General features: G+C 45.2%; 1 protein-coding gene and 1 long non-coding RNA gene across 5 annotated transcripts in view; both read right to left on the bottom strand.

Moving 5' to 3' along the window:
• The window catches only part of LOC141726926 (uncharacterized), a 425,545-nt gene that overhangs the window by 239,618 nt on the left and 163,182 nt on the right, over positions 1 to 22,745 (bottom strand). The gene's annotated exons all lie outside the window — the stretch shown is intronic.
• The window catches only part of LOC141726829 (E3 ubiquitin-protein ligase KCMF1-like), a 146,526-nt gene continuing 144,281 nt past the window's right edge, over positions 20,501 to 22,745 (bottom strand). For all 4 annotated transcript variants that reach the window (XM_074531930.1, XM_074531927.1, XM_074531929.1 and 1 more), the window contains 2 exons: positions 22,463 to 22,742; positions 20,501 to 21,127 (listed from right to left, as the gene is read on the bottom strand). In XM_074531930.1, the coding sequence (XP_074388031.1) occupies positions 20,875 to 21,127; positions 22,463 to 22,742 (533 nt within the window). In that variant the 3' untranslated portion in view covers positions 20,501 to 20,874. The remainder of the gene's footprint in view (positions 21,128 to 22,462; positions 22,743 to 22,745) is intronic.

Raw genomic sequence — 22,745 nt, 5'->3', positions numbered from 1 at the left:
GCTCCCTGAGCCCGTGCCAGAGTGCCCCCTGCAACCACATAGAGATCATCGCTCTGCCCTGTCCACCGGGAGCCTGCCAGTGCCCCTGCTGAGGCAGAGTGGAAATTTTCCAGGGTAGAAATCCATTTTGATTTAGGTGGAATGTACATCTTTAAGTATGTCGCTTGCTGTTTAGTCTGACTGCCTGTGCTCATGAAAGGCCTGTGCTTGGAGGGACTGCTTCAACCAAAGGACAAGAGATAAGGGGGGGGGGGGGGCAGACAGAGCAGGGCAACCTGACTCAGGAGTTCCTTCTGAAGAATTAGTGGCAAGTGTCATGCAAAATCAGTAGAATGAATATGTATGAACCTATTGGGGAATTGCATGCATATCTATTTGAGAGGGAGATAAAAAGAGATCTGGAGTTCCCAGAGGTACACATGTCATTTTAGGGGAACGATTCCCACATGTGTCCAGCGCTGTAATAAACATACCAGCTTTACAACTTTTGTGAAAGTTGTGGAGTTTTGTTTATCTCTGCAAAACACTGCCAGCTGTGACTCTAACTACACCAAAGGGGAAAGTACCACAGTCGAAAGGCTGTTACTGGGTTCTGGGTTCTGTTTTTTGTTACTGCCATAGTTGTTGTTTGTTTGCTTTATTATACACACTAGTAAAGAACTGTTAATCCTATTCCCATATCTTTGCCTGAGATCCCCTTATTTTCAAAATTCTACTAATTCGGAGGGAGGGGGTTTACATTCTCCATTCTGTAATATATAATAAAGTAATTCATGCTTAAGGGGAAAATGTATAAAATAAAAATTGTAAAAGGACTCTAACATCCAACGAGCCTCTGACCAGGAGCAACCTGGAGACAGATTACCACATTGGAATTACAAAACTCCTGGTGACAGCAGGAGAAAAATGCCTTGTTTACTAATAAAAGAATGTGGCCGGTGCAGAGATGGGCTTCCTCCAGAGCCATCAGGGAACATCCAAGAACAATCATCACTTGATGGATATCAATCAATATAACCAAAGTTGACAAGGAACATACATCTGAATACACGACTTCCCCTGACATGATCAGCACCTGCCACTACTCAGGAAACAGCAATTGTCCAGCCCTGCACAGTGAAAGAAACCTTCATACATATGTGGGGTTTAAAGGAATCAGGATGCCTCTGCCTCAGGCATAAAAAACTGTAAAAAACAGCCCTGCTTGAAACAGCATTCGTGAACAGAGGGATATCCGATGCGATAGAGGTCGGATATAGGTTCACCCAGCGCCAATCCCAGGCTCAACGCAGTCTCTTTGACTGTGGTTTTTGAGGACTGTATTTTGGTCACGAAAATAAAAATCTTTTGCATTTATTAATTTGGCTTTCTTGTTGATCATTTATAACAACTCCAAGGGAGGCTTTTTCTGCCTTCCCTAGCAGACACCTGTCTTGTAAACCAAGACACTGAGGCATGCATTCTGCTGCCAGAGGAATGGAGAAAAATGCATTGGCAATGTCAATAGTGGCGTACCACTTTGCTGCCTTGGACTCCAGGTCGTAGTGCAGCTCCAACATGCCAGGCATGGCAGCGCTCAGTGGTGGAGTCACTTCATTCAGGGCACAATAGTCCACAGTGTCATGATCCGCTAGTACAAGCGAGGATCGTCATGGTTTGTTTTACCGATCTCAGAGTGCAAAAGACACACAGCAGGGGACTTTCAGCATTATTTAAAACAAATGCACCTTTTATTGAGTGTCCACAGCAAATGCAATAGAAGGATTAGAAAGGAGATAAAGTGTCGCAGACATTTTTTCATAGAAATCCTTTCTTTGGGATTTGTTCATCTTCTGAGAAGCTGAGGCCCCAGAAGAAGAATGTAAACAATTGTTATCGGCGGGTGTGGAATGCAACAGGTGCAGCGGTGATTGGGCTTCTGTGAGTGTTTGGATTTGCTGACCACTCACAGGAGAGTTTGTCCTTGCTTTCTGCTGGACACAGAACTTTGTTATGCATTCTTTTCTATGCTATTCTTAGCTTAGCAGCCTCTGCAACTTCTCTCTTTATTCCTTTTAGTATAGTAATAATGTATTATATATCATATATCAATAAATCCAGCCTTCTGATCATGAACCAAGATTCTCGTCCACTTCTCTCACCCTGAAGACCTCATCAGGCCGCTGTAATAATAAAGGATAGAGAGACAGAGAGAGAAAGAGCGGGGGGAATAGCTACCAACGGAAAGACGAAATCCTTGTGGTCCGGCCAATAGATCTGTCTTGTCACATCAGGAAGAATCTCAAAGTCTCAGGAGTTTTTTATAGTCTTGTGTCGATGTAACAGGTACAGGACAGTGGAGAATAAGTCCATTTAGAACAAGTACAGACAATCTAGTTCTGAACAGGACAAACCAGTCCTAGCAGTGAGCGGGGCCCATTATTTCAGGACTGTTTCCCATGGCAAACCAGTCTTGGTCCAGTGAACATACCTGCAGGCAACATTTGGCAGACATCCCGCTTTAGTCAAGTCAGCGCCCCTGTGTTAGAATTTTAAGGGTGTCAGTCTCAGTCCTTGGGAGGGAGCTTCAATCTCCATCCTTGACAGCAGTCGGGAGGCAGATGAGGGGTCTTCTGTGGGGAATCACCAAAGTTAAAGCGAGTGGCATCTGGCCAAGAGGCAGGGAAATTCATGGGCTATTGTGGTGAGTGGGGATCATGAAGCAGGTGTAAGCAGACAGAGCAAGCTGCTAATTGCCAGTCCCTGCTCAGAGCAGTGTACTGTGGCGGCACAGCAAGCATACCTGAATACAATCACTTTGCGAGCATCCACCTCAACCAGGCCAGAACTCCAGTAGGGTCTTCAGGGTCTTAGTCTCTGTCCTTGCGACAATCGTGAGGCAAATGATGGAAACTTCAAACTGTCTCTTACACACAGTCAATCTCCATTCTCCTTCAGATTTGCACACAGGCCAGATGGGACTATTGAAGGGTGAGTGGGTTTTCCTGACCAGCCCTTGGCTCTCCAGATCATGTATCATCTTGTGGATGGGAATCACAGCATCTTGATTTGTCTGATACTGCCAGTGGTGTGCTGTCAAGGTAGCAATTGGTACTTGTTGCTCTTCCCCCTTCAGAAGTCCTACTGCAGATGGGTTTTCTGATAGTCCTGGCAAGGTGTTCAACTGCTTAATGCTCTCTGTCTCCACAGCAGTTACCCCACACGCTTGCCTGAGTCCCTTTGGGTCTTTGAAATACTCACTTTGGAGGAAGTCTATGCCCAAAATGCATGGGGACTCTGGGCCAGTCACAATAAGATGCTTCTTCCACTCTTTTCCAGCCAGGCTTACATCAGCTTCCACCAGGGTCAAATCCTGTGATTCCCCCATCACACCAGCAATAGAAACAGGTTCTGCCCCCATGTGTCATGATGGAAATAGCATGCACAGCACACCAGTGTCAACCAAGGCCTCATATTTTTGTGGTTTTGATGTGCCAGGCCATCGTATCCACACAGTCCAAAAGACATGGCTTTCCCTGGCCTCTACCTGGCTAGAGGCAGGGACCCATTAGTCCTTCCCTCCCTGGGCATACATTCTAGAGGTTCCTTCAAGGGGATCAGACATGTCATCTTTTCTTCCATCATGTCTGGCAACTCAGCTATTGTCAACTGGAGCTACTTCCCTTCTGGTTGAACTTCCTCTCTGAGTCTTGCCCTCCTTCAATTCATGCACCCTTTGCACCAGAGCAGTGGTGGGTTTTCCATCCCATCTCCTCATGTTTTCCCCACAGTCACACAGGAAGAACCACAGCTCAGCTCGTGGGAGGAACCCTCTCTCCCTAGCTGAGGGACATCTGCATCTGGTAACAGAACCTTTGATCTCTACTGGCGAAATTTGGAGAAGGTCCTCTTTAAGCTCCTTCTTGACTTTCTGGTGATTCTCCTCCATCCTATCTTCCATTTCTTGTATGCCCTCTGACAGACATGTTTCCACAGTTGAGATTCTTGCATGTGTTGGGCCATGCATGGCATCTGCATATGCTAAAGGAGAAGCATATTCTTATGGCCCAAATTTTAGCCACATCACTGGTGTACATTTTACCATGTCTGGACTCTTAATTGTTTGGTCAGCTGAGAAAGCAATCTCTGCCACTACCAGTTCTCTCAAGCATTGAATTCCTTGTTCTATGGTCTTCCATGGGGTTTCCTGTAGCTGGAGATCTTCTTGGCACAGGTACCTGTTGGGATATTGAGACACAAGACAGATGATGGACTTTGGACCTGTTTAGCATAAGGGATTTGATAACAGGATGCCTTGGCAAGAGCAAACAGAACTTTGAGAATTAAATCAAGATTGTAAGCAGATTAAATCAGACAGGTTTACCAGAAAAAGAAAATTTAATGAAACTCCGCAAGCAAGAGATGTTGTAATATGCTTAAGTTTGTGTATGTGCTTTTAACCTAAAAATTGTAGTAAACATTACTAGTCTTCCTAAAACAGTATATAAGCATTGGTAGTCCACAACAAATTCAGATTCTGATCACTGAATTAGTCTTCCCTGTCTCTCCTCATCACTGGCAGGTATCTTTACTTTACACTTCTCAAGAGCTGTGTCCAGACACTGAGGTAGTCAGGCCTCCTTGCCATGCCTTGGTCAATACCTGAATCATGTGACAGGAATCCAAAATGCCTCGCTTCAGTACTGTCCAAAATTGTATTATCATATGCAGCGTCCCAAATACAGACTAACCAACTTAATATAGATTCATCAGACTACCAGGTGTAATCCTTTCTTAGGCCCAAAGATCCTTCATGGACAGGGACTCAGTAATGATTTTTGGTTCTGAGTCCTCTGCTGGCTTTGAGGGTCCTTCCCCTGCATCGTCATCATCATCCACTTGGCAATTTGTTTTGGTTTTGTGTTTTCTTCTCTGAATAGGAGGAACTGCCATTGGCTTAGGCTCCCTGTCTGGTTTAGCTGCAGCCTGAGTGACTGGGATGTCTGCTGATTTACCTTCCTGCCCCTCTGCCTTTATCTACTACCTTATACCATCTAGCAGCATATGATAAGCATATGCCAGGGCCCAGCATATTGCAATGAGTTTCGTCTCATTAGAGTTGTCATTGCACTTCTCTTTCAGCTGTTTCCCCACCTCAGCTGACTTCTGAATTTGTTCAAGGGGGAAGTTCCAAACTATCGGGGCAGAGAATTCCTTCAGGGTTTGGACCATGTCCTCCCATTCCCTACACCACTCAGAATTTTCCACACCTTGGTCAGGAGTCTGGTCAGCCCCTCTGGTCATCTCAGCCCTCATTCTAGACAAGCTGCAGACCATATAGAGGAAGTCTGTAGTATCCCATGAACTCTCTCCCCCCCAGCCACATCCCAAGGGCATTGCACCATAGAGTTCACTCCTGTCATGGTTTGAGCCTGGCACAGAGCCAGTGCTTCTATGAAAATGCCTCACTCTGGTGTCTGCTGTGAGATGTGACTAGGAATAAGCAAAACAGGCTCTAACTTAAACATAAATAACACTTTATTACCTAAAACTACAGGAAAAAAAAAGAAAATAGGAAAGACTATAAGGAAAAGGAAAAAAATTGAAAACCTTACAAAAACTACTTTTCTTCTTCTTCACTCTCTGACTTTCTCAATCTAATACATTCTCTCAAAAATACTAACTGCTCAGCTTTGGCTTCACACGTTAGTATACTCAAACTGCAGTTCATGGAGAGAAAAAGGAGTCTTTCTTGTTCTATAGGCTTTTCTTGGAGACAGTGAAATCTCGGATGCTTCTTTGTCACTTTGGCACTGCCCGGAAAGTCTATTTGTCGCTTGTGACATGTTTTTTCTATGCTCAGTGCTCTCACTACTGAGACATGGCCAGAGCTGCTTTTAGGGTGGTCTTTCAAGGATGCCTTGTCTCACTCCAAAAAGGCACAGTCTCTGCCTTTGGGACAACTGTCTCCCCTATATATTTCTAACTCCCTGGGGCTGGGGGGTCTTCACAAATGAACTCTCTTGGTTTTGAGGCACTGCTTCTCCTTAAATGCAGTCTGTGTTACAGGAACAATTGAGTCTATGGCTACAAGAAAACGTCTAGCCCAAAGGCCACTCTAAATCATCTCTCTCCATCTAATCATTTCTACAAACTCCGGGCCAAGGTCCTTATCTCATATCATCTCTCATCTCTCTTCTTATTCAGCTTCGAGGAGGATTAGCATTTTCGCAAGGCTTCAATCATGCAAGAAAGGGTTAAAAGTTTTCAGTCTCTGTCTGTCCTGGGAGGAGATGATACTCTCACACGTGCTGCTGCTGCGGCCGGGGCCGGGCTCTCTCTCTCTCTCCTCTTCTCTTCTTGGCTGGCTGCCATCACATTCGGTGCCGCTGGCTCTCTCTCTCTCCGGGGGGGGGGAAAGGGGCTGGCTGCTCGATATCTCGATGTCTCTTGGGGCTCCGCCACCCTTCTATCCTCGAAGCCCTCCCGAAGCCCCCTCAAGCCCATCTCTGTCCTGGCTCCAGGCCTCACCGCATGGCTGGCCCCTCCCCCGCCCAGCAGCAGCGGGCCGGGCGAGGGAGAGAGGTCTGAACTCCTCGGCCGCGATGTCTAAAAAGAGGAAATGCCAGGGCAGTGCCTTGCTTTTAACCCCTGTGTATTCTCGGAGGTGTGTCCAAAACCCACTGGCCACACCGGACGCCAGTCTCAAACTCAAAACCTTCATTGGTTTGACCACAGCTTCTCAGAATTCCCAACTTCTTCCTGGTCAAACCATGACAACTCCTCCTGTGGGAAAAGACAAATCTCCCCCATGGACCTCTGTCTCACTGATCTCTATATTTTGCAACCTACCCTGGTTTCTTCTTTCCCTGTTCCCTCATTGGTTAGATACCCCTGGTGGCTCCCCCTCTCCCCTGGAGACCAATCCCCTTTGCCCTGCCCTAAGCTCCACCCTCTCATCCCTTCTCCTTCTTAAGCTGTCCAGAGCATGTGCTACTGCTTTTTCACCTGGATTTCCTTCAGCCACCACATGTAATTACCCTTGCTGGAATAAAATCCCGCAAAGAGCCTTCTGCCTCTCTCACAGAGACAGCTGTGGTGAGTGTTGTGTGTGGATCTGACTGCAGTGCCTGAATGTTAACCCAATCTGCTTTACTACAGGAGATGTTTGTTGGGAACAGAAAATAGGCAGCAGCACCCATCATCAAACTCCCGCGTTTTTAGAAACCTACCAGATAAAATACCAGGAAGGTGGTGTCTTTAACAACCAGGGGAAATTTAACATTCTCAAACGTGATGTACCAAATTTAAAGGAGATGAAGGACATGAAAGGTTGGTGTCCTGGTTTAGGGCAAATTTGGTAGAGAATCTCCAAAGGAGAGCCCCTCCAGAAAGCAAACCCATATGGCCCCTCCCCCCAACCAGTTCGGGAAGAATTCCTCAGAGACAAGTGGAAAGAACCTGTTTATTTAACAGGCACAGCACCTCCCAGCACACAAAATGAACAATACCGGATTACACCACTCTGAAAAAGATGACAAAATCAGAAAGCTTCTTTCGGAGGTGGTTGCTCTGCTAGTCCCTGTCCTGGTTTAGGGCAAATTTGTTAAAAGAATCTGCAAAGGAGGGCCCCTCCAGAAACAAAACCCACACGACCCCTCCCCCAACCGGTTCGGGAAAAAATTCCTTGGAGAGAGGTGGAAAGAACCTGTTTATTTCAGGCACAGCACCCCCCAGCACACAAAAGGAACAATACCCGATGACACCGCTCTGAGAAAGATGACAAAATCAGAAAGTCTCTTTCGGGGGTGGTTGCTCTGTTCTCAGTCCCTCCGGCGCTGGGCAGCTGCTGCAGCCAAACGGTGCAAACCCTCAGTGTTTTCCAGGTCCCACTCCGGAGCAGGTTCGAGATGGTCACAGAAACAGGAGAGGAGAAACAGTCCAGGAAGGAATGTGGACTGTTTAGCTAGACCTAGCTAATAAGCAGAGGCCAAAGCAGAGCAGAAGCGAGAGCAGAAAAGAGAGCAAGCAAAGCAGCAAGCTGAAAGCAAGAAGTGAAAAACAGCCCTATGTACTGCCCATCTCTGTGTTCCTGATAAGAGAAACCCAAACAAAGCTTCCACTCTTCAGAGCCGGTCTTAAAGGCACAGAACAGATGAATGGGGATACAAGCATCATAACGTCATCCCAGGACATTCCACCCCTTATCCCCATATCATCAACATACTACAACACATCATGCATTATTCATACAAAATTCCCATCTGTTCCCCAAAAATTACAAGCAATACCCATCATGCCTTCATCACATCCCCACACTGGACCACTGAATCCAGGCCCTATATTATAGAGTTGCTGGATTCCCCCTTTTCACTTTAGTCACTTAAAGCTCCATCTATCACTTGCTCAGACCTTCGACACTTACACATTTCCTTCTCCATCTTCCACTTGCCCGGACATTCAACACTTACACATTACCTCCTATCTCATGTCTGTATGCTTTAATGTACAGACAATGGAAGTAACATCCAATGAACAGTGATATTGCACATCATTCTTACCCCACAATCAGATCTCCCTGAGGTACACATCGTGTTGTTCCATCTCTTTGCATTATCCACCATGTGCAACCTGGTCCCTGAGCAAAGACAACCCCACGAATGGGTTTGTCTGTACTCGAGGCAGAATTGATCCACACAGTCTTCCCTAACAAACCTCTGATATGTACCACTGGGACTTTGTCTCCTTCTATTATATTCAGGGACTCAGACTGGGCAGGACCTGCTCGGTTGGTGGAACCTCAGGTGTTAACTAACCAGGTGGCCTTTGCTAAATGCTGCTCCCAGTTTTTGAAAGATCTCCCACCCAAAGCTTTCAACTGGGTTTTTAGAAGTCCATTGTACCTCTCCACCTTTCCTGCAGCTGGTGCATGGTAGGGGATATGGTACACCCACTCAATGCCATGTTCCCTAGCCCAGGTGTTGATAAGGCTGTTCTTAAAATGAGTCCCGTTGTCGGATTCGATCCTCTCAGGGGTGCCATGTCTCCACAGAACTTGCTTTTCCAGGCCCAGGATGGTGTTCCGGGCTGTAGCATGAGACACAGGGTAGGTTTCCAGCCATCCAGTGGTGGCCTCCACCATGGTCAGCACGTAGCGCTTGCCCTGGCGTGTCTGGGGCAGTGTGATGTAGTCAATCTGCCAGGCCTCCCCATACTTGTACTTGGACCACCGCCCACCGTACCAGAGGGGCTTCACTCGCTTGGCCTGCTTGATGGCAGCACACGTCTCACAGTCATGGATAACCTGAGAAATACTGTCCATGGTTAGATCCACCCCTCGGTCTCGTGCCCACTTATAGGTGGCATCTCTGCCCTGGTGGCCTGAGGCATCATGGGCCCATCGAGCTAGGAATAACTCTCCCTTATGTTCCCAATCTAGGTCTATTTTGGACACCCCTATCTTTGCAGCTTGGTCTACCTGCTCATTGTTTTGGTGCTCCTCATTGGCCCTACTCTTGGGTACATGGGCATCTACATGGCGGACTTTCACAGGCAGCCTCCCTACCCTGGTAGCAATGTCTTTCCACTCACCAGCAGCCCAAATTGGTTTCCCTCTACGTTGCCAGTTAGCCTTTTTCCACCTCTCCAGCCATCCCCACAGAGCATTGGCTACCATCCATGAATCAGTGTAGAGGTAGAGCTTTGGCCACTTCTCTCTCTCAGCAATGTCTGGGGCCAGTTGAACAGCTTTGAGTTCAGCAAATTGGCTTGATCCACCTTCTCCTTCGGTAGCTTGTGCAACCTGTCGTGTGGGGCTCCATACGGCTGCTTTCCACTTCCGGTTCATCCCTACGATGCGACAGGAACCGTCAGTGAAAAGAGCGTAGCGTGTTTCCTCTGGGGGCAGTTGGTTATAGGGAGGAGCCTCTTCAGCACTTGTCACTGGCTCTTGTTCCTCTTCATCTGTGACACCAAAATTCTCACCTTCGGGCCAATTTGTAATGACCTCCAAAATCCCAGGGCGATTCAGTTTACCTATACGGGCACGCTGAGTGATAAGAGCAATCCACTTGCTCCATGTAGCACTGGTGGCATGGTGAGTGGAAGGAACCTTGCCTTTGAACATCCACCCCAGCACTGGTAGTCGGGGTGCCAGGAGGAGTTGTGCTTCAGTGCCCATTACCTCCGAGGCAGCCTGAACTCCTTCATAGGAAGCCAAGATTTCTTTCTCTGTGGGAGTGTAGTTGAATTCAGACTGTCTGTAGCTTCGACTCCAAAATCCCAGTGGTCGACCCCGAGTCTCCTCAGGCACCTTCTGCCAAAGACTCCAGGACAAGCCATGGTTCCTGGCTGCAGAGCAGAGCATGTTCTTTACCTCTGGTCCTGTCCTGACTGGGCCAAGGGCTACTGCATGAGCAATCTCCTGCTTGATCTGGACAAAGGCTTGTTGCTGCTCAGAGCCCCACTGGAAATTGTTCTTCTTGCAGGTGACCAGGGAGAGAGGGCTCACAATCTGACTGTACTCAGGAATATGCATCCTCCATAAACCTATTGCACCCAAGAAAGCTTGTGTCTCTTTCTTATTGGTGGGTGGAGACATTGCTGTGATCTTTTTGATGACATCTGTAGGAATCTGACACCGTCCATCTTGCCACTTCACTCCCAGGAATTGAATCTCACGAGCTGCTCCCTTTACTTTGCTCTTTTTAATGGCGAAACCAGCTCCCAGGAGGATCTGGATGATTTCCTTCCCTTTCTCGAACACTTCCGCAGCTGTGTTCCCCCACACAATGATGTCATCAATATACTGCAGATGTTCTGGAGCCTCACCCTTTTCCAGTGCAGTCTGGATCAGTCCATGGCAGATGGTGGGGCTGTGCTTCCACCCCTGGGGCAATCGGTTCCAGGTATACTGCACTCCCCTCCATGTGAAGGCAAACTGAGGCCTGCATTCTGCTGCCAGAGGAATGGAAAAAATGCATTGGCTATGTCTATAGTGGCATACCACTTTGCTGCCTTGGACTCAAGCTCATACTGGAGCTCTAATATGTCTGGCACGGCAGCACTCAGTGATGGAGTCACTTCATTCAATGCACGGTAGTCCACAGTCAATCTTCATTCTCCGTCAGATTTTCGCACAGGCCAAATGGGGCTGTTGAAGGGTGAGTGGGTCTTGCTGACCACCCCTTGGCTCTCCAGCTCTCGGATCATCTTATGGATGGGGATCACAGCATCTTGAGTGGTCCTATACTGCTGTCGATGCACTATGGAAGTGGCAATTGGCACTCGTTGCTGAGACAGGGTAGGGATCCATCCTGAATTAGGTGAAGTGTCTGACAACGGCGAAAAGTCAAACGGCCAAAGCTGAAGGAAAAACTCGCATGCCGAGACAGCGCGGAGACAGAGAAAGAAAAACAGAAAAGACCACGAGGTCAATTTGCCCCCACCTAGAAATTCCTTTGATAAAGAAGAACTGGTGCTAAGTGTCATGCAAGATGAATATGTATGAACTTATTGTGAAACTGTATGCATATGCATTTGGAAGGGAGATAAAAGGAGGTCTGAAATCTTCAGGGGTACGCATGCCCTTTTGGGGAGGCTTGCGTCCGGCGCGCGTCGTAATAAAAGCATACCGAGCTTTACAACTTTTATAAAGTTGTGAGGTTTCTTCTTTTCTCCACAAAACATTGCTCTTCTCCCATCAGGCATCCTACGGCAGATGGATTCTCAGACAACCCAGGCAAGGTGTTCAATTGCTGGATGCTCTCTGTCTCTACAGCAGCTATTTCAAATGCCCATCTGAGTCCTTTTGGGTCTTTGAAGTACCCACTTCGAAGGTGGTCTATGCCCAAAATACATGGGGCCTCTGGGCCAGTCACAATAAAATGCTTCTTCCACTCATTTCCCGTTAGGCTCACATCAGCCTCCACCAAAGTGAAATCCTGGGATCCCCCTGTCACACCAGCAATAGAAACAGACTCTGTCCCCACATGTCTTGATGGGATTAATGTGCATTGCGCACCAGTATCAACCAAAGCTTTGTACTCTTGTGGTTCCGATGTGCCAGGCCAACGAATCCACACAGACCAGAAGACACGATTTTCCCTGGCCTCTACCTGGCTAGAGGCAGGGCCACTCTAAGCCTGGTTATCCTCCTTTGTCTGGGCATATGTTTTGGATGTTCCTTCGAGGGGATCAGACATGTCATCATCATCATATCTGGCCGTTCAGCGGCGGGCAACTGGAGCTACTTTTCTTCTGGTGGCTTCCTTCAGTTCACGCACCCGTCGTGCCAGAACAGCGGTAGGTTTCCTATCCCACCTTCTCATGTTTTCCCCACAATCACGCAGGTAAAACCACAGCTCAGCTCATGGGGTGTACCTTCTCTCACCATCTGGGAAACGTCTGCCTTGGATACCGGAACCTCAGATCTGTACTGCTAAAATTTGGAGAAGGTCTTCTTTAATCTCCTCTCTAAGCTTCTTATGGTTCTCCTCTATCTTATCCTCTAAATTCTGCAGACGTGTTTCTTCTGCTGCAATTCTGGCACGTGTCGGGCCATGTACAGCATCTGCATATGCTCGGAGCTTCCTTGCCATATCAAGCACAGTCTCACCCCTCTCATCCCTCTTCATGATGGCTAAGGCAGAAGCATATTCATGTGGCCCAAGTTGTACAAGTTTTCGCCACATCACAGACGTGCATGGTACTAAGTCTGGGTTCCTAGTTGTTACATCATCTGAGAAGATAATCTCTGCCACGGCCATTTCTCTCAGGCGTTGGATCCCTTGCTCTATTGTCTTCCAATGAGTCTGCTGCATATAGAGATCGTCTGCACACAGGTATCTTTCTGCCACACTTCTTAGGACCCGTTCCCAGAGGCTGTGAGAGTTAGCCCCCCTCATCATTCCTTGGTCTATGACAGGATCCTGTGACAGGGATCCCAAATGCCTGGCTTCAGTGCCATCCAAAACGGTAGCCTCGCCTGCAGCATCCCAGAGACGGACCAGCCAACTAATTATGGATTCATCAGACCTTCGAGTGTAATCCTTCCGTAGGCCACGAAGGTCCTTCAGGGAGAAGGACTCAGTATTGGCATCTGATCTTGCACCTGCTGCTTTGACTCCTGACTTTACGTCAGGAGGCACTGAGGTTCCTTCTCCTGCATCATCATCATCATCATCTTCCACTGGTCGATTGGTCTTGGCTGTGCATTTCCCACTTCTAGTGCTGGTAGCAACAGCCATGGGTTTAGACGCTGGCTTCGAGCCTGGAGTGTTAGCTACAGCCTGAGTCACCGGGACAGTTGCTGATTTATCTCCCTGCCCCCCTGCCTCTGTCTGCTGCTCTAGAGTATCTAGCAGTGTGCGATAAGCATATGCCAGGGCCCAGCTCACTGCAATGACCTTTCTCTCCTTAGGCTCATCCTGGTACTTCTCTTTCAGATATTTCCCCACCTCAGCTGGGTTCTGAATTTGTTCATGGGGAAAATCCCACACTATAGGGTCAGAGAATTCCTTCAGGATTTGGCCCATATCCTCCCATTTCCCACACCACTTAGGATTTTCCACACCAGGGTTTACTCCTGAGTCAGGGGTCTCATCAGCCCGTCTAGAAATCTCAGCCCTCATTCTAGAGAAGCAGCAGGCTGTATAGAGGAAGGTTACCAGATTGAATACCAGGAAGATGGTTTCTTTAACATTGAGGGGAAACTGAACATCCTTCACTAGTGATGCAACTGATTCATAGCAGAAAAAGGAAAGCAGAGGCTGAAAACCCTCATTCCCTCCTGCTCCTCCTGCAACAAACTGGATGCATAACCATAGCCATGAACCATTCATACCTGGAGCAGACCCTAGCGTGTCTATAACCTTCTTGCACACCATTGCCACCAAGCCCAGCAGGATAGCTACTCTGGTCACTGCCCCTCTGATGTAAAAACTATGTATTAGGGACAATACTAAAGCTATTTCTGGATAAGAAAATAAACCTAGGGACCAGAGACGTATTGAAATCTCAAAAAACCCTAGGGAGTGAGACAGAGTAGAGATCCATTCTGAATTAGGTGAAGTGTCTAGCAGCGGTGAAAAGTCTGTGAGGCAAAAGCTGAAGGAAAAACTCGCATGACGAGACAGCAAGGAGACAGAGAAAGAAAAACAGAAAAGACCATGAGGTCAATTTGCCCCCGACCTAGGAATTCCTTTGATAAAGAAAAACTGGCGATAAATGCCACGTGGAATGAATATGTATGAACCTATTGTGAAACTGTATGCATATGCATTTGGAAGGGGGATAAAAGGAGACCTGAGATCTTCAGGGGTACGCATGCCTTTTGAGGAAAATTTTCTCCGTATGCGTCCGGCACCGTAAATAAACATACCGAGCTTTACAACTTTTATAAAGATGTGAGGTTTCGTCTTTTCTCCACAAAACATGACCAGAAATGCATGCAAGCCTTCACCCCAACAGACATTATGAATCCAAAAAGCATGGCTATTAGCTGATTTAAACGAACACAGATTAATAGCAACCAAAATGCAGTCAAAACAGGGTTTTTTCACTCTCTCTCGAGCCCCACGTTTCGGCACCAATATTTTGTCCTGGTTTAGGGCAAATTTGTTAAAAGAATCTGCAAAGGAGGGCCCCTCCAGAAAGCAAAACCCACACAGCCCCTCCCCCCAACCGGTTCGGGAAAAAATTCCTTGGAGAGAGGTGGAAAGAACCTGTTTATTTCAGGCACAGCACCCCCCAGCACACAAAAGGAACAATACCCAATGACACCGCTCTGAGAAAGATGACAAAATCAGAAAGTCTCTTTCGGGGGTGGTTGCTCTGTTCTCAGTCCCTCCGGCGCTGGGCAGCTGCTGCAGCCAAACGGTGCAAACCCTCAGTGTTTCCCAGGTCCCAGTCCGGAGCAGGTTTGAGGAGGTCACAGAAACAGGAGAGGAGAAACAGTCCAGGAAGGAATGTGGACTGTTTAGCTAGAACTAGCTAATAAGCAGAGGCCAAAGCAGAGCAGAAGCAAGAGCAGAAAAGAGAGCAAGCAAAGCAGCAAGCTGCAAGCAAGAAGCGAAAACAGCCCTATGTACTGCCCGTCTCTGTGTTCCTGATAAGAGAAACCCAAACAAAGCTTCCACTCTTCAGATCCGGTCTTAATGGCAGAGAACAGATGAATGGGGATACAAGCATCATAACGTCACCCCAGGACAGTCCCTCTGGTGCTGGGGCAGCTGCTGCAGGCCAAACGGTGCAAATCCACGGTGTTCCCAGGTCCCAGTCCGGAGCAGGTGCGGGATGGTCAAAGAAAAAGGAGGGGAGAAACAGTCCAGGAAGGAATTTGGACTGTTTAGCTAGAACTAGCTAATAAGCAGAAGCAAAAGCAAGCAGAAGAGAGAGCAGAGAGAGCAAAGCAGAAAGCCAAAAGCAAAAAGCAAAAGCAGCCCTATGGACTGCCTGTCTCTGTGCCCCTGATAAGAGAAACCCAAACAAAACTTTCACTCTTCAGAGCCAGTCTTAAAGGCACAGAACAGATGAATGGGGATACAAGCATCATAACGTCACCCCAGGACAGTTAGAAAACTTCATCCCCTGCTTCTTCTCTAACAAACTGTGTCCAATTACTAATAAACCCCCAAAGCAGGCCACCAAAACTAGGATGGAGAAGCAACAGACCATATACATTTTTAACAACTCCCAGTAGCTCTGTTAAGCTTCTGTAAATCATTATCACCAAGCACATCAGTATAGCAAGCCTGATTTGTACCCCTGCTCTATAAAAGTTACATGCCAGGGAAAAAACTGGAGCTATCTGTGGATAGGTAAACAGCCTTAGGGACCAGAGAGACATTATTACCTCAAACCACATGGTGACTACTGACTGCTTTACCCCACTACAAAATGATTAAAACCAAAATGTAATTATTAGAGTTTTTTTCCACTTTCCCTAGCCATGCATTGGGTACCAAATTCTTTGTCTTGTTTCGAGGCAAATTAGGAGGAAATGTCCTGAAAACGGTGTGTCCTCTAAAAAACAGTAGGTTTTGGCAGCCCTTCCCCCACATGTTTGAAAATAATTTCTTGGAGGACTGTGAAAAAAAATCCTGTTTATTTAACAAGCAGGATGCACGCAGGCACAAGAAAAAGAATGAATAATGTTAGATAATAAACCTTCTCATTGTGGAGAAAACTGGTGGATTTTGAGTCCTGCTTTTGCTCTCCTGAGATCTGGAGCTGGGGTGCAGCATCCCAGGGCCTCCCCTCTGGGCTGGGACATGGGGCTCCAGGCCATGTTATGGTGTTTTGGACAGGAGCAGAGCTGAACAGTTCCAGAAGAAGAAGCCACAGACCCAGGAAATAACTTCTAGCCTCAGCTAAAAATAATTAACTAGCTAAAAGCAAATATGTCCTTTCTCTCCTTGCTAGACAACATAGCCGAGAGAGAACCCTGGGTAGGATGAGTGAAGGTCACGCCTAAAGAATTCCACTGGCTTCCCCTCCTCTCCTGGACCTAGCTTACAGGACTCACGTCTGAGCACAAAGCAGATGATAGGGGATACAGTATCATACAGTCACTCAAAGATTGAATTTCTAGAGGTCTACCAGCAGAGTGGGGAAGGCATACTGGCATGGATTTTGTGAGCTTTAGATAGTGGCACAGCATCTTTCCACTTATTAATGTGTGAAAAAGATCTATTAAGCCCTACAGCCAGTGAGGATCAAATACAATGGGGATATACTCAATTACAAAATATCAGGGGTCCTGATGGCCAGGATGCTGCTGCACCTATGTTATACAAAAGGTTGGGTACAGTAGTTTTAATAGCATATGCAGATGCTGCCAATCTAGTGCTGTTCCTCAGAAACTGGTGTACAATGGAAGAAGGTATTAGTTTCTTGTAGCAGATGGGGATGGATCATGTTTTAATTACAGGATCTAGTCTGGATGGAGCAGCATTAAGGAAAAGTATAAAAATGCAGCTTTTGAGTGGGATTCCTGTTTCACTGAAACCCTCGATTCTAAGCAGCAGTCCTGAGTGATACTGGTAATATAGGTACCCTAGAAAATACCTTGAGGGAAATTTGGGCTCTAATTTTGGAACCAGCTGTGTGGGGGAATGAATGAAAATAAGTTGACAAAACCAAAGAATTACCTCACAGGTGACAAGTAAATAAATGTGGAATGGTCTTGTGCACGCCGGTGTCCCACCATTAGAAAGAAATGGGATCGCAGCATCAGAAGTGTTTCATCATTGGCGAAGTTAGTGCCTATGCAAAAAAAAATCTTCCCCTTCCACCCCACCTGCCACATCACAGTGAGGCACTGCCTGGCAAATGCCAAACCACCAGAAATGGACTAGGAAGAAGGTCGTTTGGCAATGGACCAAGCAACAAGAGGCCTCCAATGCCTGCCAAAATGCTTTTATTGAGCATGCTCAATTACACACTCCTAGGCAAGGATATTCTTTTGAATTAGAAGTAACAATTCTGGATGATCTAGTCTTGTGGGGATTGTGGCAGGTGACTGGGATGAAAAGTTGAAAAAAATCTGTGGTATTTTTGTCCAAGGGATTACAAGGCTCTGCTATACATTATACCCTGATGGAAAAATGAATTTAAGCTGTAGTTTGGGCACTGCAAGAAAATGGAAGAATCATGGACCAAAATAACATGACTGTAAACCGCCAGTACAAAACACAGTGAGGACTGAAGTTCTTTCCTATGGTGTCTCTCACAAAATATTAGACACAGGGGAAATGGACTTGTTTATACCAATGGATTCTGTAGTGGGACTGCAACCTATTAATCTATATGTGAGCATTCATGTAATAACCCCTGACAATGCAGTGTGGTTCTGTACTCTGTCTTTTCCCCTTATTCTATATACTATGTCAATATCATATTGTTGAGTTCTCAAATTTCAGGTATCTTTGACATAAACCCAACATAAAATTGATGTTTGATCTGAAAAAAAACATAAGCCAAAACTCTTCTATCTGTGTAGGCTATCACCCCATCTCAAGCTACCAGGTCTAGAATCATTTTAACAGAAGGAGCTGGACCAACAGCATATGTATTGCTGGAAGGAGATGACATTCCTATTTTCCTCCCTTATCACAGGTTGACTCATGGGCTTGTACTATGAGCACATACCTTGGATACCTTTCTGCAAAGTCATTTTGTAAATACCTGTGTATAGATGTGTGTGGTTGTTTTTTACTGTAAGTAACTTATCATTCTTTCTGAGTAGTGACTATAGAGCACCTGATGTGCCTTTATGCAAAGTTTCATTTGGACATCCAAGGCAATTGTTGCCTTAACTTCGTGAATAACTACTGTACACCAAGGAACACTGATTACGGATAAACTACTGCCCTCTTCAACATCATAAACGCTGTTGAGTTTGAAGGCTGCTTCTACCTGACTGCTGAATCAGCTGGCATGGAGGATAATATTCAGCATCTTCAGGACTTAATACATCAAATCACACAACCTACTGGTGGTGCCTGGCTAGCTGTGTGGTTTAAGTCCCTGCCAAGAAGGGTGGGACACTTAGAGCATTAGAGGATTATTCCTTTTTCCGTATGCTTTAAGTGCCTCTGTAAATTCCCTATCCCACATTTCCAGCCCCAGCAGCAGTGGTCTCTTGAGTGAGGGGGTGTAATGTTGGGAGAAATAGGTTAAAAAGTGGAAGACTGGCAAGGAAGATTGTAAATTGCTCAAGTGAACTTGCACCTGGGAATAACCCTTGAAAACCAGTATGAACAGCAGCCAGTGATCCTCTGTCATGGACCGAATTTAATGGTGCCTGTCTCTCCACTTGTGCGCTTCTGCCTGGGTATTGCTTCAGGAATCCCCTGGGTCAGCAAGGTAACGGGAAAAATTTTACTCTTTGTGTTTTAGTCATATGTTTGTGGTTGTTGCATCTGCCTTCCTGTGCTGACTTACACCTAGGTGCTTCATTACAAGAGACGTGGACATGCTGGAGACAGTTCAACCAAGAGCCATGAAGATGATCAAGGGACTAGAGCTCCTCTCCTGTGAGGAAAGGCTGAGAGAGCTGGGACTATTCATTCTAGAATAAGTCTCAGGGGGCATCTCACCCATGTATATAAATACCTGAAGGGAGGATGAAAACAAGATGTAGCCAGACTCTTTTCAGTGGTGCTCAGTGACTGGACAAGAGACAATGGGCACAAGTTGTAACATAGGAGGTTCTGTCTGAGAATCAGGAAATGCTTTTTCACTGTGAAGGCGACTGAGCTCTGGAACAGGCTGCCCAGTGGGGTTGTGGAGTCTCCCTCCTTGGAGATGTTCTAAAGCTTCTCAGATATGATCCTGGGTAACCAGCTCTAGGAAGTACTGCTTGATAAGGGAAGTTGGACCAGGGGACCTTCAGATGTTCCTTCCAACCTCAACCATTCCACAATTCTGTGAACAGACAGGGGCCCCCAAGACAGAAATGCATGCACATGTAGACACTTAGCTTTTGAGGCAAGCTATAGTGCCCATAAGTAATCTGTAACAGTCCATACCCTTAAATAATATGCCCAAGATAGGTTAAAAAAGCTCTCATTTCTTTAAAAGACAGAGACAGATAGACAAGTTAGAGGTATTGTCAAAGCTCACAGTTCTTCCAGTCTCATTGTATGTCAAATGAGCAATCATGCTGGTACTTTGTGTAGAATCATTATTAAAATATTACCTTTGTGTGCTAAGGCCAGACTGCTGAGCACATCCCATGCTTAGTTTGCAACCTATCATGTTTCTATTCAAGACCTAAATCTCATCCAGACCAGTTGTCATGTTTCTTTCACCAAGGTTGATAGCAAGTTAACATTAAGAATCCAAATTGTAATATATGGAGATATCTGGGAAGTCAAATCCTCAGTCTCTCCTAAGGAGTCTCTGTAAACTATGAAGAAAATACATAACTCAAAATTATAAGAGCTATGAAGTCTTAAAACTAAAACAACATAATCCAGGTTAACACACACTCCTCACCAGTGAATATATGAATAATTTATACTTAAATAAGGTATATTTAACACGAAAAGGAAAACTTGAAGAAAGTTGAACAAAATTTGGTGTTAGGGCACACAGAAACCCTTTGTAGTAGATTCCAGTAGTGGCCCTTGTTTTTTGTCTCCTACAGATGACTACAAAGTTCAATACCACTCGGATATGATGTCTAACAGGGCAACACAGTGGTCACAATAGAGCAAAATGTCACAGTATGTAAGCAAAAATATAGCCCATTGTAGAGTTTTCATTAATACGCAGAGACAACACATAAAAAGGTCATTGGTCATGTGTTACTCAAAGGCTACTTCATGGCTGCAAACTGCTAGTGAGTTTAATTTTTTTTTTTTGTCACATTACCTTTGAATAATGGGAAAGCTTTGGTGTTTTGGGAATGGGAAACCACTACAGTGTTTTATAGTTTTACTCCTTGTACTTAAGATTTTTTTAAATTACAAGGTCACTAAAACTCACGCACACTGAAATAAAAATCATGCAGTAGTTAAGGTAAACCATCCAAGCAAGTTTTATTCATTAATATTCATAAATACACACAGCAGCTTCATTAGAGATTTTTTTCATTTTTTCCTCTTCAGTTTGAATGTGGAGTATTAGGAGAGCTTTTTGCACGTCAAGCTACAGGACACAGAGCTTTTTTTTCTCTGCACTGCAACCTATATTTATCTGCTAAAAGTAAAAATTGGTTAAGTGGAAATGATTATCATATATATCTTTTCTCTTTTCCTTTGAATGTACACAATGTAACAAGAGTGACAGACCTGAAATTACAATCACCAAAACAAACCCAAGATAGTTGTTGTCCACTTTCATTGGCAAATACAGCACAGGGGACATTGTCTGCAAAGTGGGATGCCATCAAAGAGGAGGCTCATTTCCTTTATTATTCTCTTTTAAATTTAGGTTTTCTAAAGCAACATCTAGAGGCATAATATCTACACAGCCCATAGCACCAAAATCAGCAATCTCTCCCCGTTCATCCTCATCTGAGGAGGAACTTTCTTCCTGCATCAAAGTGGACAGTAGAAGCTCTTGAACAAACAAGCTGTGATCTGCCTGTTCGCTTTCTTTTGATTGACGCTCTGCTTCTGACATCTTAGGATCATTCAACCTGCAGAGCAACACAGAAAGATAAGACAGGCTTAGTAGTATCATCAACAAAATTGGCTTTCTCTAATTGCCTAAACAGTTGGACTGATGCATGCTGAATAACATCTGAAAGCCATTCCTTTGAGAAACAACCTAGGTACTGCTGCACTTCTCTTGACATGTACAGATCTGACACTATATGGCACTCCTGATGCAAGAATACAAACATTTAACAAACTTGTTCCAAGATGTTTCAAAAAAATCCTTCATAGAAGTAGATTCTAAGGCTGAAGGGAAAATAAAATCTATTTCTGAAGTTTGTTTCCCCTTAGAGGGATTTTGTTTTAAGGGACGTTAAAATTAAGTCATCTCTTGTGTTCATTTTGTCCTCAGGACAACTTCTAAATGCAAGGATGACACAAAATACATTACTACATACATAATGCCCAGAGATTCCCAAAGCACAATACATCATTCCATTTACTTATCAGTCCATGCACCATCACCTAATAGAAGCAAGAGAATTGCTTGCTTCAGTTCTATCCTAGCTCACAAGATCAGTGACTGACATTTGCAGATACTTTCCTTAAACTTATGATTTTCAAAAAACTTTGGATTGAGATATCATCACAAGTTTTGATAGAAATCAGCATGACAGCAATAACTTATCACAACCCCAGTTTCTCGACACAGAAACTATTTAAATGCTTTTGTTCTTTCTCAACATGCAACTTAAAAATATCCTCCCCCTTGAATCCAGAAAATCAATATTCTAAACCTCCGAAAAGAGCTGGAATGAGAGTGGGCAACTCTTCTGTAGTAGAATGGACTAGATGATGGTTGTAGGTCTCTTCCAAGTGAACTATTCTGTTCTATAGAACTATAGGATCTAACGATACTTTCTGAAACAGATATGCATGCTGGTTATTAATAGCACAATCCTTCTTTGTTTTTTAATCTAAAATATTTTATATATAAATGTCTATTCAACCTTCAGCCTTCATTAAAGATTCATTTCCTATTAAATGAAACTAAAGTTCTCTCCACTCACATTATCAGCATAAAAGTTTGAAACATATTATTGTAAAGGCTCTTGTCTTATCAGAAGTAGTAAACAAACACAGGTTAACAAGGCAATATCCCATTTTTCTCTTCAAATTGAAAAGCAAGTAATATTTATTCATTGCCTAGGAACAAGCAGCAGGGTTGAAAAGGTGATGTTACAAATGCAAACAAAAGCATAGTATCACAACTACAAACTTCATTAGTGATCTGGCAGTAGTTTCACTGAACTCTGTCCGCAAGAAGACAAGGAAAACAGAAATGGAAGAAAAGTTAAAAGCCCAAACCAAATTACCTCATAAGAAGAAACTGGGAATTCTGTATAGTCTGATGATTGTTTTCTGTGTTAGATGTATTGGTTGCTGCTATAGATTGTGTAAGAGTGGTCGGTATGCTGCTTGTGTTAGTGCGTCTAGTGGCATTGCGTGCAGTTTCCAGTTGTTGTCTTGCTGCTTGTGCATGCTGTCTTTCCAACTGCAGTTGCATCTGCAGCTGCTGTAACTGAGAAGCAGAAGGGCCAGAAGAATTGAGCTGCCCTGCAGAACGTCTCACGCCTGATAACTGAGATAAAAGCTCTG

Source organism: Zonotrichia albicollis, chromosome W, assembly GCF_047830755.1.
Source record: "Zonotrichia albicollis isolate bZonAlb1 chromosome W, bZonAlb1.hap1, whole genome shotgun sequence".
In the NCBI taxonomy this organism is placed as follows: domain Eukaryota; kingdom Metazoa; phylum Chordata; class Aves; order Passeriformes; family Passerellidae; genus Zonotrichia; species Zonotrichia albicollis.
The sequence above is the reverse complement of the archived record's forward strand: the minus strand, read 5'-3'. Positions and strand labels throughout refer to the sequence as shown.